At 44.8% G+C, this 24,874-nt stretch overlaps 1 protein-coding gene across 1 annotated transcript in view; it reads left to right on the top strand.

The window, feature by feature from the left end:
- SFR6 (sensitive to freezing 6) overlaps nucleotides 1-24,874 on the top strand; it is a 196,533-nt gene that overhangs the window by 39,977 nt on the left and 131,682 nt on the right. Inside the window, exons 4-6 of the mRNA XM_087375370.1 lie at nucleotides 4,878-4,990; nucleotides 13,848-13,949; nucleotides 23,463-23,547. Of these exons, the coding sequence (XP_087231496.1) occupies nucleotides 4,878-4,990; nucleotides 13,848-13,949; nucleotides 23,463-23,547 (300 nt within the window). The remainder of the gene's footprint in view (nucleotides 1-4,877; nucleotides 4,991-13,847; nucleotides 13,950-23,462; nucleotides 23,548-24,874) is intronic.

The raw sequence follows: 24,874 nt of genomic DNA on the forward strand, positions 1-24,874 counted from the left end.
TGCCTGCGACGCTTGTGGGCCTGTTTGCTTGGTTTCTTTTTCTTTTTAACTTGGGTCCAGTCCCCTTCTGAGGGGGTAACCCATGGGGTCTTAGACTCCTATTGCTCCTGCCTGAGAGGGCGTTGGATTCGGGCCTGTTGACTCTGCCTTCTCTGCAGGGGTGGGGGGGGAGGCACTCGGCCATGGCCACGGGGGCAATCTCTGGCAAGGTGACCCATCAGTTTGCAACGGAGACACTGGCCTGGTAACCCCGAAATCTCCACTCGTTGGCGAAGTGTACCCCCCTCAAGGGTCTCTAGAAGAATCGACTCTGGGCTCTCAACCACCAGTCTAATCCTGGGGACCCCGTCATTTGCTACCAATGCTGCGGACGAAATGAGCGGATACTCGAGCACTGTGCCAAATGCTCGACCAATGGATGGAAGGATGGCTCTGTACTCCTTTGGGAGCCCTGGGAAGCACGAAGCGTAACCGGGAAGCGGAGAACATGGTGTGTCGTGTCCATGTCCTCCACTGTAAAGCCATGGTACCACGGAAAAAGGTACACAAGATGCGGGCCAAGGAGGATGGGGCTTTGCTTCATTAGTGTCAAGGCTGTATCGGGGGAGCTCAGCTGGATGAGGAAAACGCCTCTCCCATAAATGGTGACCTCTTGAATGTGGTCGCCCTCTAGTGCCAAGCTTGCCTGGGTCCACTCTCGCACCTGTCGCCTTGTGGGTGTGAGGCCCACAATTCTGCCCACAATTGCCTTGTTCTAAAGTCCCAATTGCCTTGTTCTGAAGGGAACTGCTTGCTATACCTGCTGTTTGTTGGCTGGAGAAAGGACCTTAACGGCTGTGGGATTCGAGGGTGTTGCCATAGAGCCCCTCTGGCGAGACCAAAGGTCGCTACCAAGATCCTCTTCCTTCTGACAAACACGAATGCTCCTGTTGCTGGTGAAGAAAGGAGGGAAAGGGGGGAGGTGGGCGAGGGGAAAGGACAATGCGGGAGAGCGGAGGCAAATAGGGCGGAAGAAAGGGAGAAGCGGAGGGGGGTGGATGAAGAAGCATTGGGAGGGGGTCAGGGAGAGGGCGAAAGGGAGGTGGAGGGGGAAGGAAGCCCGAGGGGGCGGAGAGAAGGCGGGAGGGGGGTGCAAAAAGGGGGGGAGGTGGGGATGAAGGAGTGAAGGGGCGGGAGGGCAGTGAAGAGAAGGCGGGGGAGGGAAGGAGGAGGCGAGCGGGAGGTGGAGCAGAGGGCGGAAGGGGAGATGCAGGCGGAAGGGAAGGCGTCGGGAGGAGGGTGGAGAGGCAACGGGGCCGAGCAGTGGCCTAGGCGGAGGGGAGGCGAGGCGGAGGCAGGGGTGAGGCGACGAGGAGGCGGAGGGGAGGTAGAGTGGTGATGGCGATGGCGGATAGCAGGAGCAGCCAGGTCCGGGCGCCCTCTGCTCTATGATCTAATAGTGTCTACTTACGAGCCCTTGCTATAGCAACGGGCTCTTGAATCCAAGCGTTAGTAGGCCGTTTCTACTCCTCTCTTTATAAAGCTGGCAACTGCTTAGGAATATCAACCTCCTTTCTTAGAATCTCCCGTCTCTTGGCACTAGCGATAGAATGATAGAAATCACTAATACTTTCACAATTTAGGGAGAGGGCACTGCCCCTGCTTATGAGAAACCAAAATTTGCAAGGCTGCCTCTGTGAGACCCTCCTCTGCATAAAAGGCTTCCAGAATCTTGATATTCATAAAGCGTCCTCTCAAGTGGGGCTCAGAAACCGTCAAAACCACTGGAAAATGATTAGAGGTGGAAACAGTCGGAGTAATGCACACCGAGCCACCTCTATGCAATGCCCAATCATCAACATAAATTCTATCAATGTGTGCATGAATAGGCATCTACATTCTCCCATTTGACCAAGTGATTGAGAGGGAGTGTGAAAGGCATCATCAAACGGCACATCTTTGCTACTAACCGAAAAAGAGAGGCATCCTAGGATGCTCTCTCTAGAGAGTGAATCCCCTTTATTGTTGGGGGCATAAAGATTGAGAAAACTAACCTTACATTCAAGTTCCTCCCTAATGCCCAAAGCAGACAACCAAAAGGTGTGTTCAGAAAGCAGTTTACTTGACTTTGCACAATCTTTGGCATTCAATTTGTGTCCGTGGATAAAGAGAATGTGAATAGCTCCTCGAGAGACACCCCTATGGAGCTGATTATGAATCACCTACTTGCGGCGGTGATGATGCATACCACTTAAACCCTCTATGTTTCACTTGACAATCCTCAGTGGCAGGAGGAAGCAAGGTGGAACACCTTACCTAACCTAGTGGCGGAAACCCTCTCCTGGGAAAGAGACCTTCTGCCATAAGTAGAAAGAGGAAGAAGTCCATTGGAGATGCCCTGTCAAAAAGAATACCAAACAAAAAGTAAAGGGCACAAACCCCTCATCACCAAAATCCTGGCTAAAAACGAGTTCCTTTGAAACAAGTCTGGCATTGTGGTGCGCAAGATAAATAATAACTTACTTCCTTCCCTCTATCAATAGCAACTTACTTCCTTTCTTCTATCAATGAATGGAGAAGTAGCCGAGGAAGGGATCTAGTCGGATGAAGGATCAGGACCAAGAGGAAGATGTTCAAGGACACCAACAGTGGCTCTATTTAGGACTGGATTGGGAGAAACATGGCCACAATCTGACAAGAAATGGGAGCATCACTAGTCACGACAAAGACTGGAGAAGCCTCAATAGGGGCAAGGTCTGGGGCTAGAGAGGGCCCCTCTTGATCTGCAGGTGCTGGAGGAGCAGTAGCTGTAACCGGAACCTGATGTGTGTCTCTGGGTAAGCCTACACTAGCCACTGGCTATGAAGTCACGACCAAACCTTGAATGTTTGAGGTGCCAATAGGTGCAAGATCTGGTATGTGAGAAGGCCCCTCCTAATCTGAGTGTGGCGATGGGGCCCTGACTCCAACTTGAACTCAGCAAGGGCAGCCGGTGCAGGATGGTAGAGCTGGGGTCGGACGACAAGTCCTTTCTTGCTCTTAGGGCCAATCTCTAGCAAAATGCCTGAAGACCCTCATATCAGACACTGGTCTTGCCTACCCGCGATCCCAACTTGCTGCTGGAAAGAGAGCCATCTGAGCGCTGAGCATGATATGATCATCAGAAATGTTAAGGTCAGAGCCAATGACCCTAACTCTAGGAACCCCATCCGATCTAATCGCCTCTGTTGTTGAAGAGGGTAATCCAGGGAGTGGGGGGATCTCGGTGACCACTCCAAAAGTAGCTCCGATCATGGCAAGGAGCTGATGATACACATGGGACATATGTGGAATTTGATGAAGAGAAATTTCGTCTACTTGTCCTCCTCTACTGGGTTGAATCCAAGAGAGGAGGGCTTGAGGAAGATCTTCGTGGAATGAAGTGCCAAAGGGCTGGCATTGAGCACATTGCTCGTAGCTCCAAGAGTGTCAAAAGCCACTTGAAAGAATCCTTGTCCCAATAATCAAATGTCCGTGAGGTGCAGGGTGATATCCTCATGTAAGGCTCCAAGCATTAAGTCCCTAGTCTGTGATCTCGAGGGGTGGGACCCATGAATGCGTGCGAAGAGTGTGGTGGAGCTCTCAAACTCCACATCCGTTTTCAACTGCAACAGCTCGTCTTTTGAAAAGATACATGTTCTCGCGGCCGGTGGAAGTGGACGAGGATTGACTAAATAGGTTGCCATTGGTCAATCAGTGGTGAGGGGCTGAGTCAAACGTTGAAAATGTGTCTGTCGTTCAGAGAAGATAGTGTGGAGAGGGTAGGGCAGGAACTGAGGGGAGGGCTGAGAGCTGAGAGGGAGGTCTGAAGGGGGAGGGCTGAGAGGGGAGGTCTGAAGGGGGAGAGGGAGAGGCTGAGAGGGTGAAGGGAAGGCAGGGGATCTAAGGGAGTAGCAATGGAAGGAGATGCTGAGTTAGGGGCTGAGGGAGACGGACTAATAAGGGAGGGGAAGGGGCTGAGAAGAGATGGAAGGAGAGGCTGGGTAGGGTCCAAGAGGGTGAAAGAGAGGGGCAGAGAGGGGAGAGTAGACACAGAGGGGGTGAAAGGGAACTGAAGTTGCTGAAACTGCCTCGGTCAGGAGCTCTGCAAAGAATTGGAGCCTCAAAGTTGAGGCTAGAATCGAACACTGCAGGAGCCAAAAGGGAGCTGGAAATTGAAATGAAGTGTAAATTGTAGCCAGCATTTTAGGGCTTCTAGCAGCCCATTGTATGTCCCAACACAGAAGAATGAACCTTGAGCTTCTGGCCTGGCTCAGAAGCAGTAAAATATCACAAATGACAGGAAATCAGTCGACACTGAAGACAGCAGAAGCATGGCCTGATGTACTGCTTTCTGTATGGCCAGTGTATGGATTGGACCTCAATAAATGCGCTGAAAGGGATGTACCAACAGAGGCGAATCAATTGAGGAGGAAAGCTGAGGTGCAGCCCTGTGTACGGCCCAAGGTACAGATTTCTGTACGACCTGGTGTACAGCCAGTGTACTGATTGCTGTACGGCCAATGTATGGCCTGAGGACCTCACCAAAAGTGTGATTTCTGCCCTGAGGAACCAGCTAGGAAGAGAGAAGGTGTCATGGGAAGTAAACATGGTGTTGCGTTCACTCTTCCTTACAATCATTGTATCTTCCTTGAAGAAGCCTGTTAGTTAAAGACTGAGCTCACTTGGACTCTTGAATTGTGATGTAAAGTCTTTGTTTGCTTGTGGCTTCTTTGTCATTACTTGACAGTAGAAGTTTGTTCAAGAGTGATAACATTCAATGTTTCTTCTAATGGCTACGTAAATCTTACTGCCTTTCCATGCTTCATTTATGGAGAGTAAAAAACTTCCACGAATGTGATTGTTGCCTTGTTTTCCAGATTCCCCATGTGATTTGGTACAATTTCTGGAATGGTCTCCTATTTCTTGTCCACGGGCATTGTTAATCGGCACTTCTTCTGGAAGAGTGACTGTCTGGACACAGCCAACACAAGTAAGCTTTGTTTTTTCTGTGCTGATTGATTGTTTGTATCAAAACAGGGAAACGTTGAAGTTTTACTTATGTAAATGAAGGGATGACCTGGCTCATAAAGTTTATTTTGCCTCGGAAGTCTGTATTATGATGGTATTCTGATAGAGTCTCTCTCTTTGCTGCTATATGTGTATGCCTTTGGTTGGAGGGAGGATTTCTGAGGTTTGACATAGGTTCTGTTCTTGCTTTGTTTAGACTGCATCTTCGGTCATTACCACTTTTCTGGATTTGTGGGAGCTTCCAAGATAACAGTAGAGGCCTTTGTAGGTTGTGATACTTGAATTATAGCATGGGTTGTGTGGAATTTTTACTGCTTTTTGGAAATTTTCATTGTCTGACAGCTGAGTGGTGTCAGCGAGAATTTTCATTGTCTGACAGCTGAGTGTTGTCAGCGAGAATAAGATAAGTACATGTAATGATGGACACCTCGTGTGGCTAAGTGGATTAGAGGTTAAGTAGATATCTCAAATCCGGCATAAAGCTTCTTCCTGAATCTAGTGAAATGGATCTTAACTTTGGACTTTGCAAATATAAAAGGCCAAATGAGTCATGTACAGGATTTTTTTGGAATGGATGAGTCCTATTGGTAGATCTGTTCTCTTGTTGAATTCTCTCGTAGGCCTTAGGAATGTAACATGCATCATTGAGTTTGAAAAATGCGACTCACTATGAGGCACTTGACACTGCATTTTGTAGTAATATGGCAGTTCTTGTATTTAAGCGATTGGCTATATTTTTGTCTGATCTATTAGGATGTAATTTGATGATAGGATGTTGTGTATCTATGACGTATTGGGATCCTGTTAATGTAATTTGATGATAGGATGTTGTGTATCCATGACGTATTGGGAGATTAACAGGACCTGTCTTACTGAAGTGTTTGGGCATAGGTCACTTGTCAAAATGCCATGTTAAGGCTTAGAGAGCTTGCAATAGGTAACCGCCTTTCTAGGAAGCATTTCTTACCTGCCAAGAAATGAATGCCAAGGACTCATCCAGTATTTCGGATAAAGCCCCACGTTGCACATATGCTCTTGCTGAGACAAGGTATGGATCATTGGAGCATTAAGGGACTCTTAGACTGATTCTTGATGGTGGTGAAAAAGGGGTTAATATTTGGTGATCATGGTGGTGAGACTAGCAGACAGTGTGCCAGCAATCGAGATACTAACTTTATGTGAAGATAACTGTATGTCGGGCGACTGATCATCATTGAGCTCATGAAACGTTGATGAATATCTCATGGATGACCAATGAGCAGAAAGGGAGAGATTTAGATACACTGCTAACGTGCTACACTCTTGGAACATGGCTGAGCAGCTATGGAGCTAGAACTCCAACAATATGATTCCACTATGGATATGGTTAACATTGAGCGAGAGATGCAACTGAAATGAGCCATGGACTCAAGCAATGCATAGATCCTCCTTGAAGAAGGAAAGGGAAGTCCTGCAGAGGAGGATCTAGCCGAATGTGAAGACTGAGTTCTTGGAGAGTTCCCTAGTGACGTGCTACACTCTTGGAACATGGCCGAGCAGCTATGGAGCTAGAACTCCAACAATATGATTCCACTATGGATATGGTTAACATTGAGCGAGAGATGCAACCGAAACGAGCCATGGACTCAAGCATTGCATAGATCCTCCCTGAAGAAGGAAAGGGAAGTCCTGCAGAGGAGGATCTAGCCGAATGTGAAGACTGAGTTCTTGGAGAGTTCCCTAGTGACGAGTTGACTCAAAACTTGAGCTTGATGAGGATGTAGTTGCCTTGTTAAGAACGACAAGGAGAAGACTCCAAAGGAGCCTAAGGGACCGGACGAGTATAAATTTTAGGCAAGGAAGATCATGTCTTACCTTTGCCAACCCATGAGGAGGTTGATGTTGTAGGTAAAGCTCAAGAAGATTGGCTCCTCAAAGCGTACCAAGGTAGGAGGAGGCCTTGGATTAGAACCTACTCATGAAGAGGAAAGAAGCAAGGGCAGAGACCTCATACAACCTTCTAACGACAAGAAATAATGTCCATAGGGTAAGGAGAACCCAAACATGCAATTAAACTCACCCATGAGGGAGTAAAGGTGACAAGACCCCATAAAACAGCAGCTCTTAGCATATGGCTGACTATAGCGCCCAGGCAGTAAGGACGACCTCCCTCAAGAGCGAGGGCAGCTTTGCCCCTGAGTATAATCAACACCTAGGACATGCATGGCATAGAAAGAATGTTGCACTTGAGGATCAAAGTCGAATTCCAAAACTTTGTGTGTTTGGAAGATGAAGATCCTTTCAGCTACCTTCAGAGTTTTTATAGAATGTTGGAATAAATGGATGCAATATTACGGAAGAATACTTGAGCTACTTCCCATGCACACCTTTGAATAAGGTGGCATAGCAATGGTTTTATTAATATCTAGAAAGTTATTTCCGCAACTAGGATCAAATGAAGGACACTTTCGGGAGGAGATACATGAAGGATCTACATGGAACATGTTAGGGCTTGGTTGAACAACATGTTAGGGCTTGATTGAACTACATAAAGAAGAAGAAGGAGTCTGCTCAGGATTCAGTTACAAATGAGGGTACTAATTCATGATCTTAACATTAAATCTAATGACATACTATGCACACTTGGCTGCTACATGGATTAAAACTCGAACCTCTGATTAATGGAGATATTGAACCCCCACAAGGATTTACGAGGAAGTGCTATACCAGGCTATTGCACTCGAAAAAGATAGACCCCTTTTAAAGGCCAAAACAACCTCCAAGGAAATGGGAAACGACGAGGAAAGTGATGCTTATACCTCGCTATGAGCCAAGGATAGCTTGGCAGCTTAGCTACACGAGACTTGTTGAGCTCGGCATTAGAGGGATTGGTGTAGTAAATGTACCAAACTTGGACATATTGAAACAAAGTGTTGTGCTAAGTATTGCCATGCGTGTTGAGCTAGGCGACAATGGTGAGGAGTTTTGGTACCTAAAGAAGAGGAAATTGCTACTAATGAAGTCCCTTGAGATAAGAAGGGGAGTAGTAGGGGTCCTGTATGATTGGCCAAATTAGGACCGAAACCCATAGAACGGTATTGAGAAGGGAATGATCCTGGTAAGATGAAGGCACCAAGTAGGAGGAGACCTTGGATTCGAATCTGCCCACGAGGAGGAAAGAAGAAACAGCAAGGATCTCATGCAGTTGTCTAAGGATGAGAAATAATGATGAGAGGGTGAGAAGGTTTTTGAGCAAGCAATTAAAATTGCCCACGAGTGAGTAAATAGTGACAAGACCCTACAAAAAAGTACCTCATAACATATGAAGAGCGCCATAGCAGTGTTGGAGATATAATAGCCATAGTGTGTGAGATGTGTTGTACTAGGAGATCTAGTACTAGTTCATGTGTGAGTGCCACGTGTCACTATGAGACTTATCTCATATGCACTTGGTGCTAGTGTGTGAGTGTGTGGCCTATATAAGGCTTGTACTTCACTTCTTTCATTTAGTGATGATGTTGAATGAATGAAAGCCTTCCATGGTTTCTACATTTGTGTATCATTTCATCACTCCCTAGCCTCTCTCTCTCTCTCTCTCTCACACACACACACACGCACCATGTTTCTAACATGGTATCAGAGCAGGTCAGCCCTGCCCTAATCCAAATCTCCAGCCCTAACCCTAATTTGTGTATGCAGTCTCCTTCTCTCAGCCTCCTCAATCTTGCATCATTCTTCTTCCTCCTTTTAGCTGCTCCTACCCAACTAGGGTTACTGCACAGCCGCCCCCTTCTCCATAGCTTGCTGCCTCCATTGCCACCTCTTTCCTCATAGCTAGATGCCTTCATTCGAGTCCCTCTAGAGCAGTAGGCGGCCCTATTCCTTGCTGGTCGGCAGTTTCTGCAAGGTCACACCTGCACGTGTGGTTTCCAAGTCTGGCTTGGAGCTCGTCATTGCCGATTGCCTGCATAACCGCCTTCAATAGAGGCATTTTCGAGCTGCTTCGAGGCCTTCAACACATCTACATCAGCTGTCTTCTGCATCAGATACCTGCTACAGCATTCGGAGCTGTTCTAGGGAGCTGCCTCTTACTTCAGAGACCTACTTTTGCATTTCAGAGTGCCCTGGTGAGCTGTTTTGAGGTGTTTGAACCTGCTGCAGCACTCAGTTCTACATTATTTGTTGCTCCTTGACCACTAGGCATTTATATCTGCTCTTTTGCACACGAGGAGATTGCTATTGTGTTTTGAAGCTCGAGACCAGCCCATTCCTTTGCTGGTTCTTCATCTCAGCCTGCTGCCCACCTTCATCATGGTCGTTGCCATCATGACTTCGTTGTCTTCTAGTTCCTTGCTCGTGGAGACATTCAAGGGAGAAGGTTTTCCCACATGGCACACCAAGATGCAGCTCCTCCTTATGAGTGAAGGAGTTTGGGATGATGTTGAGGACGACAAAGTTGAGTTACTTGATCAGCAACAACACAAGCTTTGGAAGCAGCAGAATGCAAAAGCCATTGTCCTCACTGATCTTTGCTTGGCCGACTCTCTCATCCATCATGTGGACGTCAAGTCAACAACTAAGGAGATTTGGGATCGCCTTGAGACGTTCTTCGGTAAAATCACCAACTCCAAGTCTTTTTGAAGCTCAAGTTCTATGATTCGAAAATGGAAGAGAGTGATGAGTTGAGTGATCATCTAGCAAGGTTTCAAGCTCTTGTTCAACAACTTTCGAGTTTGAAAAGCGCGCTTGATGATGAAGATAAGATGGCTATCCTTATGAAGAGTATGCACGGGATATCCCGCTTTGAGCAAACTCTTGAAGTTCTATGCCTTGCTACGATCACGTTTGATGATATGGTGGCTCTACTCATTGAGAAGGACCGTTGTAATAAGGAAGCCACTCTTGCCTCTCCTGGTGATCAAGCATTTGCTTCTACGCAAATGGAAGACCAACAAGAATATTATTTGCAAGTTTTGCAAGAGGAAATGACATATTGAGGCTCATTGCTTCAAGAAGGAACATGAAAAAGAGAAGCACCATGCCAATCTTCTTGCTGAAGAAAGAACATGCTGAACCTGAAGAGCCCCCTGACGGGATACATGCAGCCACAATTGAGGTTCACGGCCTCTCTCTTGAGGACCCCTATGATACGGATTGGGCTTTCTAGGCCCTATATACGATCTGTTTTTGTGTTGAGTCAATAAAGGTTCTCAGCCATGAGTTGTCCATCTAAAGTGAATGTATTTGGAGTCAATAAGAGGAACTTTGCCGTGGGTTGTCCCAAAAAAATGAATGTATTGTCTTTTACTTTGGTATGATGGTATTGACCACCTAGTTCATAGTAAGGGGGGTTGACGAGTGATGATCTACCCTTGCTGACCGGTAAGCTGACTGAGAAGTCACTATCACACGGGAGGTGTTGGATAGTTGGACTTGCTCTTTGCAAAATTGTGGTGGAGGGGGGATTGGTCTACTCCTTGTGTGTTGGGTTTCACACTCTTTACTCTGAAGGGTGTTGGATATATCATAGCCGAAGAGTGTGTCACATGTGATGTGTGATGCATTGTACTAGGAGATCTAGTACTAGTTCATGTGTGAGTGTGCCACGTGTCATTATGGGACTTATCCCATATGCACTTGGTGCTAGTGTGTGAGTGTGTAGCTTGTAAGGCTTGTACTTCACTTGTCTCATTTAGTGATGATGATGAATGAATGGAAGCCTTCCATGGTTTCTATATTTGTGTATCATTTCTTCACTCCCTAGCCTATCTCTCTCTCTCTCTCACTCACACCATGTTTCTAACAAGCAGCAAGGATGAGCTGCAATCATGGGAAGGACAATTTTCCCTCCTTTACAATCAATCCTTGGGACATTCACATATAATCATATAGATCTGAATACCATCTGAAGCTCCTCCATAGAAGCGAACCTTGATGTAGGTTGTGGGTGGGTGCTCACTGAGGTAAGTTCGGCACGATAATTGGGAATCAATGACACGAGAAAAAGAAAGAGACTTTAGCCATCATGAAGGAGCTTAGATAGTATGACTTCGTCACTCCATTTCAAATGGCAACCAAACTTTGCTAGAGTAGTGATGTCTACGGGGAGAAAGTACCCATCAAATGCCACATCGAATTGAGCATTCTATAAATAGTTGCATTTTGCAACATGATTTCTTTCAGCTTTTAACCAAAGCGTCAAAACTTTGCTTTGGAGCTTAGCCTTAGCTTAGGAATATTGAGCTAAAGCAATTCGACATATGACATTGAGATTTCCAATGCCTAATAGTTTTTGATGGCTTTGCTTCTACTTGTGTCTTCATTGTAATCTCAACTTTAGCATGAGAATACTTTCAAGCTACTTTGCTTTCACTTAGACCGGCCAAACGTAGAGTCCTAGTCTCGAATGGTGCTGCATTATTAATATACACGAATTTCCAAGATATCATTTGCTCTATATGTCTGTCCTTTTCCAAAAGGATCTCTTTGTTGCTTTCCATAGCAAGAAGCATGATAAACTCTTTTGACCTATTACATACGTTTACAAAGGATAAAAGCGATGGGTGCCACTTTGGCACCATTATTTTAAGCTGTCCTCAGCTGCTTTCCCATGTGTGATGCATGCCTGCACTCGCGTTGTCACACTCTTTGACGAGGTGAGCGTATCGACGCATGCATGTGTGTTGATGCATTTTTATTGGGCACATTTTGTGAGTGTCACATAGAAGGCGTTGAAACTCTAGCTTTATGTGTAGCCACATGCACCTTCACTCTCTTACATCCTTGCGAATAGATTTAGGGTTTAATGAGTATTTGTGGATTCATCGTGTGGACTGATTAGTTAATGTTTGTGCACTATAGCCAGTGTTTGGTAATTCTATCGTAGTAATATTCTTTGTGCTTGTATTGATGTGTGCATTTATGGGAGGGCATCACTAGTGTAATGATCCTACCTTGTGTTGGGAGAGAATAACACCAAAAGGGGAAATGTATTGAGAATGCACTAGGTGTGTTACCAAAATGAGAAATATATCCTCTACAAAGTAAGCTAACCCTAATACAAACCCTAGGGGAAAAATCTTCGAAGTGGAGGGAAAGGCGTCCCAAGGGTGCACACTACACCTCCATTGTTGACATTCTTGAACATACCGTTTGACATTAGAATCTTGCTTGACCAAGGCTAACTTTCGTTGACCAAGGCTAACTCTCTGTGGAACTCGATGCTCTTGCTCTACATGTGTCACCTTCAGAAAGCTCCCAAAGATGAGGTTAAAAAAAAACGAAGAAATTGCAACTTGCTTGGCAAGTGAGAGGAGAGGCGAATGAACACACGGGTGTCATGTGGCGATTTAGGTGTGCATAGGGACTAGAGCAAAGAAGGCGGCCGCACACGCTTGCCATGTGGCTGTGCATCTCCCACCAGAATTTAAATCGCGGTGTGAACCCTTAGGGATTGAACCTAGGACCACTTTTATGCACCAATAGTGATACTCTCCTTTGCCATGTAAATTATAATCTAAGACTATTCCTTCATTTTGTACATCCTTCATCACTTGATAGGAACTCCACTTGCCATTAGGTGCAATCATTTTGTGCTGCAGCAATGCAAGGTTACCCTTCTTGTGTGTGCGCCGCGTGCGTTTCTTTGCTTGTTTTATAAAAATTTCACTTTTTAAGATTGGATATTTTCTAGTCTAATGAAGGTATGTATATATTATCCAGTCTAATAAAGGTATGTATGTATGTGTATATGTATATGTATGTATGTATGTATGTACGTATATTGACAATTTTGTATGCATCTCATGCGGGGAGAAAGTAAGCTCAAAATTGAGCTTTGGGATAGTATGGCCACCTTTTTGACCCAGGAAGCACTGGAAATATGTTGAATTATGCACATGCTCCGAAAAGTTTCATTTTCAGTGAAAATGTTTGTTGTAACTGAGTGTGCAATGGTGGGTCTCTTTTGGATGCTCAGGCAAAGTGCGGCTGAACCAAATCAAAACACATATCCAACAGCAGATTTCCCGTCTTTCGGACGAGGCTGCCAACAAAGTGTATATTTGATACTATCCACACTAGGTTTAGAAGAGACAGTGTCAAACCTCGTTTCCCTAGAGTAATTGCAAGTATGTTCTGTATATCTCGGGATTTTATGCCAAGACAAATATGAAGGGGTCCGGTAGTGTTAGCTTTTAGATTAGAAGACTATACTTAGTCTGGCCTCATTGAGTATTCATGTGAGGTTGTTTGGACAATTGTCGAAACACTTTTTGTATTTGCAAACAAGCTGTCTGTTGTTCTCTGCAATGAGCCATAAGTCTATTTGACATATACAACTCCTTTTCAAGAATGCTTCACTCTTCATCCAGGTGGTGAGAGCAAAATGACAGAGTGGTTGCTACTCACTCTGATGGTAGTTAATTTTTACAACAGGAGCAAAGACTATGCATAATATGCACTTTCTCTTTCTTTAAAGATTGCTCAACGTTGGGTCATTCTTAGCAACCTCTAGCTTTGTACAGACTTGAGAGTACGTGCATGCATGCTTAACACTTCATTTTGTTCTCCTTATGTATCTCTTCAATATATGTTTTCTCTTTGTTCCCTGCTTGGGGTAACAATTTTTGCAATCATTATCATGCTATTGACAAGGGCAGCGACATTTTTGCTGAAAGAAATTGTGTGCGCATGGAATGGTGGCAATGTTTTAAGTTAGAATGACATTATATGATTATTGATCTGAATAATTCAATCCATAAAATATTTCTTTTTGCATGTTTGCAATTTGGTGTTTCTTAGTACCTCTTAGATTTTAAATATCCTCTTTGCTAGGCCAGGGCGGGTACAATGTTGCACGTGCAATGAATCGCTGGAGTTGTGGATATGAATGGCGGCAAGACCAAACAATTAACATCAAATGGCTTGCTGGAGTATCTCCTGTAAGCTTTCTCCATCGCACAATGTATTTCTAAATTGGAAATTTAATTTCATTTCTATGCGGAATTTTATTGTATACAAAAAAGACGTATTTTGTTATTCCATGGGACACTGTTTCAGGATGATTTTCTGTTCGTGGTGCTTATTTCAGTCCTTTCACGGTCTTTACTGTATAGCAAGTATACTCTTCCTGTGGATGAAAAGGTTACTGCTTTGATGTTTTCAAATGCTTCTTTACATGCCGGCTTCACCTAGTCCACTCTGTTTTCCGTAAAGTGGGTGACCTGTTTAACCAGGTTGTGGAACTATGTGCATATTTGGATTAAAATTCCATATACTTGAAGGTTATTGTTATGCTCTGCTCCTTCATGGCACTCCCATCAGACCTCCATTTGTGAACAGTAAGGGGAGGCAGGTGAAATTAAGGGCTTAGATTGGCCACAAAAGGCAGGATATATGGAAATCTTGAATACTTTGCGTGAACAGAGGATATATTGTTGCTTCGTGGCCTTCAAAAAAGCATTTGACACTTAACTCTATTGAATTCCGGTGGCTACTTAGTTGCAAGAAATCATACCTACATGGGGAGCATGAGAACCAGAATTCCAGCATAAGGAAGCCAAACACATTGTAAATTGGGAGATGGAAGATTTGATTGCTTAAGAGTCAATCTACAGCACACAAAGCGAAACATGGTTTGCAGTCTCTACAGCCTTAAGTCTGATCAAAATGGTAGCTTAAATCAATTAAGCATTCAGTTAAACTTCCTTTGACCTATGCCTAACCTCAATACGTCATTCTAGAGGATAAAATACAATCATATTTATGATTTTAAGCAATCATCTTCTTGCAACTTGATTTCTTTGAGAGTGAAAAATGTGGTGTGATGCAGATGAGTTGCGACGGGAACATGACATGACAAATCTTGATGATGCAGTAGTTGTTCAGATGTATGGGGATAGGTATTATAAAATTCGAGTCCACAGCAAGGGGACCTCTAAGTTCTCACTCCCAAACGGGACCCAAATCCTGGTCATGTGCGACGTACGACATCTGGAGCCTATACATCGTCTCTGGCCCTCCCCTTATGAAGTTTCAGTATGGAATCCCTCACAGTTCCTGCATCAACGGAAAGGCTGGGATGGGTCTGTAGGCCTTCTTCTCCCGGTTCTAGTGATGCCCTATGGGCCCTGGTATGTGCCTTGTAGGCATAGTTATAGGCACTTTAGTGTTTAAGTGCCTTTTATGCCACATAGGACATTTAGTCCTATGTGACACCTAGGACACTCAGTCCTAGGGTCTACCTTCAAGTACCTTGTACTTTCATTTCTCTAATTCAGTAGACGTGACGGCTAATCACTTGAGTCTTGTACTTGCTCCCACGCTCATCGCCCCTACAGTGGTATCAGAGCGCTATTGGACCTGTTCCCCTACCTCTGGATCTGCATTGCTCACAGCCTTTAACAGCTTCAGTTGCGCTCCATCCCTACAGTCCGTACGACTATACGGACTTACGTATGGATCACATACAGATCTTGCGCTTTGCTGTCCAGCTACGCTTCTTGTTGCTTTGCCCGTCGCTTCTTCCTACGTATCTGTGCCGTACAACAACACCTACGCAGTACAACTGTACGTGCACCGTACAACGATACATGTGCAGTAACTCCTCCGTACAAGGTACTTGTGTCGTACATCCTTCGTACAGATGTACTTGCATCGTACCTGCTCCGTACTCGTCTTCCATACAGGTGTACTTGCACCGTACCTGCTCCGTACTTGTTTCGTACGACTTCCGTACGGTTATACATGCAGATCAGCCGTACACATGCACTTGCAGAACAACTGACTGTACAGCTTGTACTTGGTCCGGGTGTTCCGTACAATTTCACACGTGCGAATCTATCTACAGACATTTGCAATTTGGGGCTTTTGCAGGACATTGGTAAATTTGGGGCTTTCGGTTGTTCTCACTTCCTTTGGTTGCAATTTCTTGCAAGACATTGGAGCTTTGGGATTTGGTATGCAATTTCTTGTTTAGATTGCAATACATTGGGTCAGATTGCAGGACATTGAGTCACATTTGCAGGACATTGGGTCAGATTGCAATACATTGGGTCACATTTGCAAAAATCTCAGCAAAATTTGGAGCTTTTCTATATTTGCCCTCTTTTTGGCCTCTTTGCCCTCATTAAATTTGGGGCTTTTGCCAGATTTGCTATTTTTGCAGTGAACATTGCCTGACATAGTCACATTTGGGTCAAATTTGCATTTGCCCTTTGATTTGGGCTGGAAATTTGTAACATTTACTTGCAGACATTTGCTGTCATTTTTGGACAGCCAGTTCTTTGCAGTGATAGCCTTGAGGCTTTTGTGTTTTTAGGTCTTTTCTTTTCAGGGTATCCCACTTGCAATGGCTGGCAACAATCATGATCTATTTGGCATTCTTCGTGAAGATGATAAGTTGGATGGCACCAACTATCTGATGTGGTCTTATCTCATGAAACATAATCTTGTTGCAAGGCATTTTTGGAATATTGTTTTTGGGATTGATCTGTGCCACAGGGGCGTGAAATTCTAAGTACTTTAATGTACTACAAGACCGTGACAACCTTGGTTTTAAAAGTCCAAGCATGGGCTTAATAATGTGTAATTAAACGCGGCATGGTGCCTAGCACATAAGCGTAATTAATCCCTAGGCCCAAAGGCATTCCAAGGAATTAAAAGAGTGGTTGTTGGGAAATGATGAGGTGGCATTTTTAATGGGCCCTCCTAGAGGGCCATGTACCTTCAGTGGCCCCCCTAGAGTTCCAGGTGGCTCTAGTGCCTTCTACATGCTCCTTTGCCATTCCTGGACCTTCCTGGGCCTTCTAAACTTCACATGTGTGGTTTTCTCTCTCATCTTCTCCCTTTGTTGAGATTTTGGACTGGTTTTTCAGCCTCCTTCAGCTGAATTCCGTTTTTCTTCATAACTCCTCACTCGTTTGGATTCCTCGACTTCCGTTTGGCCCGATGGCTTCCCCTCTACCTCCCGTTCGTAGTGATATGCTTTTCCCTTCGTGCGTTTGGTAGAACGGGCAGAGCTGAGCACTTCTTTTGCTGGTCGAATTTGCAAAAGTGGTTTTTTCTGGATCTTTTTGCTTGGTTGAATTTGCAAAAGTGGTTTTTTCTGGACCTTTTTGCTTCTACCGCCTCCTGGGCCTCTCCTCTTGCAAAGCTACAGCTTTCTGTTGAATTTCGAGTGGCCCCACACGCTGGTTGACTGGTTTTTCTCAGTTTTGGAGGACTTTCTGGCGATGAAACTTCTCCAAAACCTTCTTAATGCATTCATCTCTGAAGCATGCTTCTTTTGAGCCCAATAACTCCCATTTCTTCGCGACAAAAGTGCTTCTTTTCACATTTTTCAGTGGAATTCTTGCAGGTCGGCTCTTGTAAATGCTCTTTCTTCATGCCTTTGCACTTCTCTTTGGCCGAGAATGCAATTGGGCATTGGCTACTATGTCCTCTTGGCGATTGAGGACTTGGTTCGAGTTTTCAGGGCTTGGTGAGTTGTGATTTTGCTGCTGCAATTTATTTTTGCCATAAGCTATTAGTTGGCCTCGTGTGCCGCCTCTTTCTTGGCTCACAGGTGCCGAGGCAGTGCTACATGAGTCATTCTTTGGTTGGTTACTTTGCTGATTTTATTTTGGAGCTTTGAAAAGCTTTGTGAATGCCATCTGGAAACCACTCAAAGAGAGTGCAGCTGGGGTGCAGTGTGATTGCATCTGGACAGCCAATGGAATTGCACTCGGAAAAGAGAATGCCTTTATGTGATGGTGTTCTATGCTTGAAAGCCTTGCAAAGGCTTAGTGAATTGGGGCTGCATGCTCAGTTGCAGGGAAGGTCTCCCAGATGCTTCATTGTGAAATATAAAGAAATACCGAAAGGGGCGCCACGGTGTTTGGGGCCAATCGGGTGCACTTGTCTATGTTTGTTGAGCAGGGGCATTCTAGCCTCCATCCCTTTTTTAGTGGTTTTGTTTGTGAACAAATGGGTAAATGCCAAATGGTGATCATGCAATGGTTAATGGTTGTGATATATGCTTTGGGAGCTGTAAATAAGTGATGAAGTGATTAAAGGTTTAGTTCAACTGCCCTCTGAGTGATTAGAGGCCGGTTTCAGTCTAATGGTAGAAAAGGACTTGGGTTGTGTGATGAGATTGGAGATGTTGAGGTACCTTGCAGTTCCAGCAACATCAATCCTTCAAGACAACGATTGGCTTGCAAGAGGTACCCACATGCTCTTACTTTCCTTTAAAAGTAGTGCATTTTCTCTGAAAAACCAAAGAGCAGCTTGATAGCATGGAGATAGAGCAAGGTAGCAAATGTTGGCTCCTGAAAGATCTAGAAGACTTTAAGAAGGATATAGGAACTATGTCGTTTGACATACAAGTATTGTGTCCCTGTATTCAAACTCTTAGAAGCTTTTGGGCAACTAGCTACAAGGCCTATCTGATGAAACATGTACTTAAGTCTAAGTGCATTTCATTAAGCATGGATCATACTTATTGTTGTTCCTTTGCTTGAATGACGATTCTTGTATTACTTTCCATCCAATGCTGAATGAAAAATGAGAATGAGTACACTACACAACAAACGCATGAAAATCTCTGAAGTACATTACAACTATAGGAAGTCGATGTCTTCAACACTCATGAAAGTCCATCATGAGACATTTACTTTGACAGAGAGTAGATGAATCATACATCTACTTTGGATGCATCTCTTCTAGGCCTAAAATTTATAATAAAACTAGCTCCGAAGGGAAGACCAACTTGAGGACATGCAGCCCTAGGATGGCTGCAGAGTCAGTCTTCCAAGCCCAGTTCCAACAACTACAGACAAAACCCTCCTGTTCTATTCTTTGGTACATCATCCTACAAGATGACGGATGGAATGGATTCAACCACCTACCCCTGTTTCAAAGGAAGCAGCCCATCTCACATGGAATAGTGTTGGCAAAGTATGTAGGAACCCCTCTGCATACGGGCACCTTCTTCAAGACATCAATGACGGGGATCACGGTCATCAATATGAACAGTCAAAGCCAGGATGGTATGGGCTTCCTTGGATGTCACTTTCGTGGTTCATGCAGGTAGCGGCAAAGGGAGATCAAGACAGTTTGATCAATTGGTCTTACTCACAAGGTCTCCTACATATCAACATTCCTGGATGGAGCCATATGTTGCGTCTGACTCATTAGGAGATCCATTACGTTATTTAGCGATGCGATGTGGACGTTTTACATTGATTCAACCTGGATCTCCTTGCCGGGAAATTGAGTTTTATTGTTTCAATTTGAGAGATGCACTAGGCCTCATGGGGGGCTTTTCAGCTTACAACCTTTTGGAGATTGATGTCACATTGATCACCACATCTTTCTAGGGGAGTTTGTAAGATTTCCATGAACTTCATACTACTTGGAACTCTGAGGCTCTTCTTTTATAGACTTGGCCTAGCAAAAAGCTAAACCTGCTTTCTAAAAGCTACTTTGTACAAAAAGCTGGCTTTTCTGCTCTTGCCCATCTTTAGGGCACTTTTAATGGCCTTTTTAACCCCAATGGTCCCTTCATTAAATGGGGCGCCACTTTCTAGGAGCTCTTGGTGGTTTTTGCCTTGTGGGACCTACTTGCCCCATTAATTATGGCCCTTTTTGCACTCTTCCAAGTCCATCATATCAATTAAACAAACACCAACACTTTAACCTATTAAAGGTTAGTCAAACGAATGCATTCTAGTTCGAGTTCTTAGACTAATCCTAGTCGCCTAATCCTAGTCCCTTGTGGGCGTCTCCATAGTCCTCTTACCTAGGAGCAGTTTTTTTGGGCCAGTCTTCATGATGGCCTAGTTATCCAAGGCACGTCTTAAATGAGGGTAGGGAGCCCTAGCTCGATTGGAGCGGCAGTGGTTTTTAGGCACACTTTCAGGACCCCCCAATGAAAGGATTACTATTTGACACATTGGTGAGGCCGACAACCATGTACGTAGGTATGGGATGTGACCTGACATCGACGCTTCAAGATATTGCAGGTGACAATGGGATCTAGGATGATTCAGAGCAAGCGTTTAAACCCTTGCCAAATCATACATTTGCTATGACACTGCTTGAGATCTTCGAGACGGTTACTTATTTGAATAGGGTATGGGCCTTACCTACAGGGAGGCTACCTAAGGTGGCATTGGAGTCATCCATGCGACTGAGAGTGGAGCTCGCATGTCCTACTATGCACACATTTCAAAATGGTTTGAGAGATAGGGCATTCAAATGGATGATCTCTCCCCCTTTCAGTATAGCTTGGATGCTCCTGATCCCTTGGTTCCACGAGATGAGATCAACCATATCATACGGTTAGATTTACTTCAGCTTTATACGTCACGGACTTGGGGAGGGGACCAGGAGTTCCCCACCAAGAGTTGATTCTATCGCGACCATTTCTTGAGAGTGTCGGAGGATGGAGTGATCATCAGGCCCTAGTATTTGGAGGACAGGCTAGTTTCTCATGCTGTTGGGATTGCCATTGGATAGATGCAGATCTTGTTCCATCAGCTAATGATGGAGACAGGGAGAGCCGCAGGTACACCTAGGGAGCAACGGGTCTGCAAACTATGCACTTTAGGGGAGATAGAGACGGAGGAGCATTTCTTATGTATCTACTAGGTTAACTTTGAGATGCGAGGACGCTATCACTGCCTCTTCTAGGAGGGCCATGGCTTCGAACCTCTCTCCCGATCGATTCACTTCGAGGACCAGGTTTGCGTTGGTCTCTACCTGATGGAGATGAGACATCATAGAGGGATCTTTCTATGTACATCACAAAGCAGGAGAGGGCTACTCAACAGGAGACATGAGTAGATCGAGCTTAGCAACCCGTCATAGATTTCTACACATTCGTCTCAGCTCCTGGGCATGTTGGTGTAGAGGAGGAGGAGATCGATGACATGAGGACAGTATGGACCAATGAGACAAGACAACGACATGGAGAGATGCATCAAGAGATGCAAGAGCCACACACGATGCAGTGGCGGCTGAGAGCACACACGATGGGGAATCAGCCCATCATAGTTCTATTTAGAGGAGACTGCCTGGCCCACCGATATAGAGATCTCGGCGGAAACCACGCCATCCACCACAGCATGAGATGACCAAACAGACAGATCCAAGATATTTTCGCAGCTCATGGGAGAGCCACCATGGCACTTGCCTATATCTTCTGACTCCTACTTTGAGTTTGAGTATAGCTATCAATCCCACTTTCGGAATTTGAGTTTGTGTTTTGTAATTTCTGATTTTAGTCTACAGCAAAGGGTCTTATTGAGCCCTTTGCCTCACCCCACACCGGCTTGTATGAGCATGAGTCACTTTGTTACTGTACTTCTGCTCATAGATGTGTGAGGTCTCCTGAAGACGTTACTACATCTTCTCTCTCCCCCCCCCCCCCCCCCCCCTTCTCTCTCTCTCTCTCTCTCTCCCCACCTTGCTCATTGTCACTCTTCTCTTTGTCTCATATACACCTATGTAGGGGTAGTCTTTGCAGGGCCGGGTTTCACGATGACTCATGCAGCTAAAGCATGACTCACGTGAGGGTAGGGAGTTCTAGCTCGAGTAGAGTGGCAATGCTTTCAGGCACATTTCCAGGGCCCCTCAATGGAGGGATAGCTATTTGACACACTTGTGAGGCCAACCGCCATATATGTAGCACCTTTTGGGGGAGCGACCTATCGGCGACCGATTGGCGGGATACGGGTGACTATGGGGTCTAGGATGATTCGGAGTAGGCCCTTGGTCCCACATCACATCATACAAGCAGAGGTCGCTTTGACACCACCTCAGCTTGATGCCATCTTCCAAATAGTGACATATCTTCATACGGTATGGGCCAAGCCTAGTTGGAGCCTACAGGTATGTGAGCATATTTAGATGGTTTGACAGTCAGGGTATTCATATGGACCGCCTTCCCCCTCTCAGTACAGCTTGGATGCCACGTTCCTTCAGATCCCTCGAGATAAGATTAACCGTAGCATACCATTGGATCTACTCTAGCTCTATACATCACGGACTTGGGATGGGAACCATGTCACCTTTTACGGTTAGACAAAACCTTAGAAATAGCTTATAATTTATTATAAAATAAAACCTTGGCTATCTGAATATGGGAGAAGGAAACTTAGGGTTGAAATGGGAGGCTTTGTAAGGAGCCAAGAAGCTGGAAAAGGAAATCAATTTGAGTAGACAAGCTTACCCTAATTGGTTGAAGTTTTTGTGCAGAAAAGTAGGCGGCTGTCAAGGCCAAGATGGGCGACCAGATATGCAGTGATTTGGCGACCAGCAGGGTGCTGTTTTGGACTGGGTAGGTGGCTGATTTGCTGGGCGGCAGATCAGGAACAGATGTGCAGGAGATAGGCGGCAAATCAGGCCAGTTTTGGTGACTGAAAAAGACTGCTAGGCTGGCGGCAAGATGGGGAAGGACAGGCGGCTTGGAAAGGCTGATGAACAGCAAGGGTAGGAGAGTGGGTGGAAATAAGGTTGAGGCTGGTTGGAAGGGAGGCTTCCCCCACTTGTGATTTGTTGCCCTGTAGCTTTTGGAAAAACTTATTGGGATTTTTTTGAGCTTCTCAAAATGCTCAAACTGTTTTCTCTTAAAAACCTTCTCCTCTTCGTTCTTACTAGCTGCTTTTATGCTCTTTCCTTGTTTCTTTCCCTGCTGTGCTTACTGATTTCCATGATTTGTTGGCTGTTTTGCATTCCTCATCATACCAGATGTTGTGAGGTGTGAGGCATTTGGAAATCTTGTTTAAGCTCTAGGCTATTTGTAGATGCCCGTTCAAAGCCTCCAAATTTATGTCCTAGGGGAATGGTAGGTTAGGTGAATCGATATATTTTAGTGAAACAGGGTCTAGAGGGGATGGACATAATTGCATGGTGTGGTTGACCACACTAGGCTCTCAATCAAATGCCCACGCGAGATCCACCCATAGGTCTGCCATAGGCCTAGTTGAAACCCTGCCTGGTAGAAGTGGGGTGGCACGATAATTGATTTTGTAAGGATGCTTGTTTGTGTCACCTCCATGGACTTACCTTTGCAAGTAGGCCATGTCGTGGAGTTGGTCACTTTGTATGGGCATTTGAGCTGTAGTTTTGGTGACATCTCTTTTGCAGGCATTATCTCAGTTATACTCAACAAAGATAGATGAGTATTCATGCCAATATCAACAAAGATATTATATATGAATAAATGGGTTAATGCTTTTTGATTCATGTCAGGTTGTGGCCATTAAAATTGTCTTAAAGTATTTATCAACGTGGCAAGCACGATCACTATCTATGATGGTTCCAGTTGATCTAAAATGTGAAACCTATATTGCTCTAGCTATGTTCTATATTGTCTAATGTTTGCATTCAACTTGTTTGAAAAGAGTTGACGTATGCACTAACGGCACTTGAAAAATGTTCTTAATGTGTCCTTGTGTTGTGGTTTGCAGTATCGTTGGACTTCTACCTCGGCCAGTTTGTTGTCAAAGTCATCTTTCGAAGAGAGATTTATTTCTCACCAACCTCGTGCATCAGGTAACATTGCTTTTCCAACTGTTTGCCTGTTTTTATCCTTCATAACAATGAAAAGGAATGCAATGACAATAAACCTGTTTTTTTGAGTAGAAATAATTGCTATGTAATGATAGCTGTCTGTGAGGTTTCTCTTTGGCTCAGCCCCTCGGAGATTGCTTTATAAAATTTTGGGCTCATTGCCTAAAACAACCTTACTTCAGTTGCATGCCCACATTCATGTGTACTGGGTTTTCAGTTGAAGGTGTAAACTCATCACCTTGTTCTTGGCTAGTCTCATTTCTTCTTTCATTACGAAAGGAGAACTCCCTATCAAGAGGTTCTTGAAGGAGAGACTGCTGTAAATGTATTTGTGGGTTATCATACTCAAGATGCGTATAACTCTCACCTAATCCATCCTCTTCAAGAGGGGGTGAAGGTGTTCTTTCTCTCTCTCCTTGGGGTAATGGAGGAAAAGGAATAAGTTCATTGTTATATGTCCCTTCCCCTTCCATTCTTTCCTTTTAGTAATACAAGAGAGAAAATGTCTTATTGTAATTAAAAAAAAAAAGAGGTTTATTTTACAGCAAAAGTCAAGTGTTGTAGAGTTGGTGGTACTTATCCGACTCCCGCTTGGTTTGTGTTGAGAAGACACTTAAAATGACCTCCTTTCCCTTCTCTTTCAAGCTTTTGTTCTTGTATTTCTGCTGTAAACTGGTACGCTTCGTTTGGGCTACTTGTTTTGAGCGGATTGGAGCTCTAGATACCGTTATAGGGGGTACTTGATGGGTGGATCACCCCCCTTAAAATCTTATTCCGAACCGACTTTCCGTTGGGGAGAACGGGGGATCCCTTTTCCTCACGGTTTAAGGATTTTAAGGGTACATTCACGTGGGGGGGGGGATTCACCTGTTGAGGACACCCCGTTCACCGTTCAAGACCAGAAATTTTCAGAAAAATGCCTTGTCTCAGAACCTCGGAGATCGGTCGGTCGTGCTCCTCTTCGGCAACTTCTCTTGCGACTTCCGTCGTCCACAACTGTCGCCCTCTTCTCGTCCCGCTTGTGGATCGTCACCGCTCTGATACCAAATGTGAAGATCCACACTTTTCGAAAATCCAAATGTGTGCAATGCATGCAGAATTTGAATGCCGATTGGCCCTCCAATGGGGAAGAGCGCCCTCGTGAGAGTACTTGTTTCTTTTTCGATCTACATGCAAGGTGCGAGAGAGATGACGGATGAATTCAATGTGGTAGAGAGAATGCTACATGAGATTTCCAATGAAAGGGTGATACCCTTTCATTAATGTCCCTTGAGATCACTCAAGTTTCATCTTCCCATTTACACCTACC

The sequence above is a fragment of the Dipteris shenzhenensis genome, chromosome 1 (genome assembly GCF_047967505.1).
Source record: "Dipteris shenzhenensis isolate YYH24624 ecotype China chromosome 1, Dip_SZ_1.0, whole genome shotgun sequence".
Lineage (NCBI taxonomy): Eukaryota > Viridiplantae > Streptophyta > Polypodiopsida > Gleicheniales > Dipteridaceae > Dipteris > Dipteris shenzhenensis.